This window comes from Asparagus officinalis, chromosome 7, assembly GCF_001876935.1.
Source record: "Asparagus officinalis chromosome 7, Aspof.V1, whole genome shotgun sequence".
Taxonomy (NCBI): Eukaryota; Viridiplantae; Streptophyta; class Magnoliopsida; order Asparagales; family Asparagaceae; genus Asparagus; species Asparagus officinalis.
Window position 1 is genome coordinate 47,456,376 of NC_033800.1, and position 3,350 is coordinate 47,459,725.

The following is a 3,350-nucleotide window of genomic DNA, read 5'->3' on the forward strand; positions in this document are numbered from 1 at the left end:
AAGTAAGTAGGTGAAAGAAAAACATGGAATAAAACGTTTTACTAACAAATAACTTATGAATACTTAAAAATCATTTCTAACATTCCGTGAATCATAAAATCTCTCTAAGCTGTTATATGTTCTCATGATATCTCATAAATTTGGACCGGAAGGATATTCATCACTACTCCAGGAAGCTCGCATATGAAGTTTATTTGTTCAAAGAAGAAGGAAGGACAAGTCTTTGTTAGACGTAGTCCATACAGTAGCTCTTGTTTGAGTAATACCAAACTCTCATTTAGCACTAATAGTTATTTGATATGATAAAGTACATGTAAATACACGTAGATGAAGTGTACGATGCGAAACGACGTGAAAAACAACTCAAAAGTTGATTTCAGCCTACTCAACCATTGATGAGCCTCGTCACCATTGATAGTTGAGAGTCATCGATGATAAAGTAGACTAATTACAGAATTTTAGATTTAATTGTAGCCACTCATCATTTCTTTTAGGTCTAATCTCTACCACGCTTAGGATATCTCTTTTCTGAACCTATTGGAGACTTTATATCATTGAAAGAGAAAGAGAAAAAGAAGAGAAGAGTTTTAGGGTTTTGAATTGTGAAGAGATTTCGTTGAAGTTTTCGAACCCCGAAGCCTCGACAAACTTTCATCGCGCACATCTTTTTGGGTCATTTCAGTGAGGACAGTTGCCTTTGGATTCACAATCTACACTGTTCTTCACCGTGCTATGCTTATATTCATCTAAGTACGGTTTGTTTAACAAAAGAGCTGTAAGATCGTTGATATTTTCTGAGCTTTAACTTAATTTGGTTGTTTGGTTTTGATTTAAACTTGTTATTACGGCTTACTCAAGCCTATTGGAATTGAGTGTTGGGACTAGCTAGGGCTAGTGTTAACTCATTGTAGAGAGTTAGGTTAGATGATTTATTTTGGGTAGATTCGAGGGTGCGGTCTTGTAAGTTTACTGAATCAGGTTTTTGATTCAGGAGAACTCTTTTGCATAGTGAGGAAACCCCTTCGTGAGAAGGAATAATGGACGTATGACTGTTATCATGACTACTATGAAAACTTGTGTGTTCCTGATTGGTTGCTATTAGCGTTTGATTTTCATTGATTACGTTTATTTTATCTATTCCATGGCATATTTTGTATTTTTAGCGAAAAATGGTGTCAACCCTATTCATCCCCTACTGTAGGCTTGCATCTCAGATCCAACAGTCTTAACAAACCAACAAATTTGATTAGTCGTCCATTGCGTGTTGCTGAAGGTAAGTAGTTTGATGACTGTCAGCAGACAACTCCTAGTCACATGACATTCATAACGCAAAAGTTCGGAACTTTGATATCAATTGTTTGGAATCTATTTGTTAGATCTATTTTATCTCTGTTTTTTGTAAAATTTCTGTGTCCAAGATTGTCATCCATTTATGCTTCTGATCCAAATGTCACCATATGTCACACTCAAAACTTATTTCACAAAAACATGAAGCACAAAAGCGTGAATTCACGACAGTATTACAAACTCAAGGACTCATCACTGAGCCATCTTCTCATATCCTTCTCCTTATTCAAACTCACAAGGACATTGAAACAGAAACATAAGCATTATATTTAATTGTAGGCAGTTGGGTTTGCTAGGAGATAGGCTTCGACTGCCTTGATGTGGTTGGTCACGCCTTCCTTCGCCTTTCCACTGTCATCAGCGACACCAGGGAGAAGCTTGTAGGTTGCGGTCACCTTGACAATGCATCCGTTGTTGCCAGATGGCTCGAACTTGAAGTGATTGGAGGCCGATTCAAACTGCTTTCCTAAACCTCCGCCTTCCACGAGGGTGTTCTTGACCTCGAACTTGTCATGGTCTATGAAATCTAGGCGCTCCTTCAGGTAGCTGAAAGGCAGTGCTAGTACACAACATAGATGGGGGAAAAAGAGGGAGTATGAGGACATGATATGCTATTAACTCTTCATAAGTGCTGTTTGGTTTGCTGCCAAAATGAATTGAAGCAAATACTACAGTAACAAATGCTACATGCAGGAATCATTTTTAAATCTATTGTTTGTATTTTTTTTCTCCATTTTATTCTAGGAATGTATTTCCAGGTGTAAATTTCAGTGTTTGGTTGAAAAAAATCATACAGAAGCTACTTTGTCATATAAAGAAATGCATGATTGTTGGTCGCTTTCCAATTTGGAGTAGGAAAGGATCATTTTTTGATGGGTTGTAATTATTTTTTAACTTCAACTTTTTTTAAAAAAGTCTGCAACTTTTCGTCCTACAAATTGACTGTAGCACTTGTTGCATTGCTTTTCCTAAACTGTAAGTTGCTTACCTTTCCTAATTACTATGCAATTGAAATATAAATCTGGCTGCACTATTTACTTTTGTAGCTTTATTTGCAGGTCACAAAACAATCCTTAATGAAGATTTTACAACATGTACCATACGGACTGCATTGATAATGTTAAAGTAAGAGAGAGAGAGTTTTGGGTAAATTTTCTTGTGCATATCTAATTAACGCCAATCAAGAATACTAAGGAGAGACATATATTCACAAGGCATCGTTATTGAAACTAATATCCAAGGATTCTAACCATTGTTGCCGATCTTGATCTCTCTGACGCTTCCAACAGCTCCATCTCCGGACACCACAGAAGCACTGGCGATGAAATCCGGCACAATCTTGGGGCCGAGGTTGTGCCAGTCCAGCATCGCAGCCTTAAACAGCCTCCCTGCTGGGACATTGGCAGCTACCTCGTGGCTCCAGCTTCCTGAACTCATGTTTTCCTATCTGTTGTATATTAATTCTCTACGACTGTGATTTATGTGCAAGGAGTAGAGCAAAATGGTTCGCCTTTTATAGAGTGAAGTTTGGAAATGGTACGTGTCATGTTTGCCCAAAATTCAAAGATCAGCAGCGGGCTTGCTAAGCTATGACAAAGGGGAAAAAAATTGAAGAAAAGGAAAATTGTCCAAAAAGGGTATAAAGAGAACATCAACTCTAGCGGAAATCCGAATACTAGGAATGTAGATACTATGTCAATGGTCAAATTTTTGGTTTCATGAAAAATATTTGCCTACGCAGTTGACTAAATTAACTACCTTCCTGAAAATAAAGATTTTTATTAAACTAACTAGCTTAAACATAATGTATATTCTTCCTTAGTTACACAAATTATACATTTTAGCAAGTATCAATTATTTATGTTCAGATCAAGATGACGGAAAAAGGTCAGCCAGTAATAACTGATGGACGGTTTGTGTTTCGCTGGCAAGTTTGGTAAGTGATCTTTTGTCTTCTGTACTCCTTTGACTTTTGTTGTAGAAACAATGAATGCTTCTTCTAG

At 37.1% G+C, this 3,350-nt stretch overlaps 1 protein-coding gene across 1 annotated transcript; it reads right to left on the reverse strand.

Annotated features, from left to right (window-relative positions):
- LOC109849165 (pathogenesis-related protein 1-like) lies at nt 1,443–2,817 on the reverse strand. The gene is made up of 2 exons (XM_020418979.1): nt 2,598–2,817; nt 1,443–1,906 (listed from the first exon to the last, which is right to left on the reverse strand). The coding sequence occupies exons 1-2, from the start codon at nt 2,782–2,784 to the stop codon at nt 1,617–1,619; spliced, it is 477 nt and encodes a 158-aa protein (XP_020274568.1). The 5' UTR covers nt 2,785–2,817; the 3' UTR covers nt 1,443–1,616.

Coding starts and splice junctions, on each gene's coding strand:
- LOC109849165 (XM_020418979.1), bottom strand. CDS start 2,784: ATGAGTTCAGGAAGCTGGAGCCACGAGGTAGCTGCCAATGTCCCAGCA. Junction 1,907..2,597: donor GATCAAGATCGGCAACAATG/GTTAGAATCCTT, acceptor GTTGTGTACTAG/CACTGCCTTTCAGCTACCTG.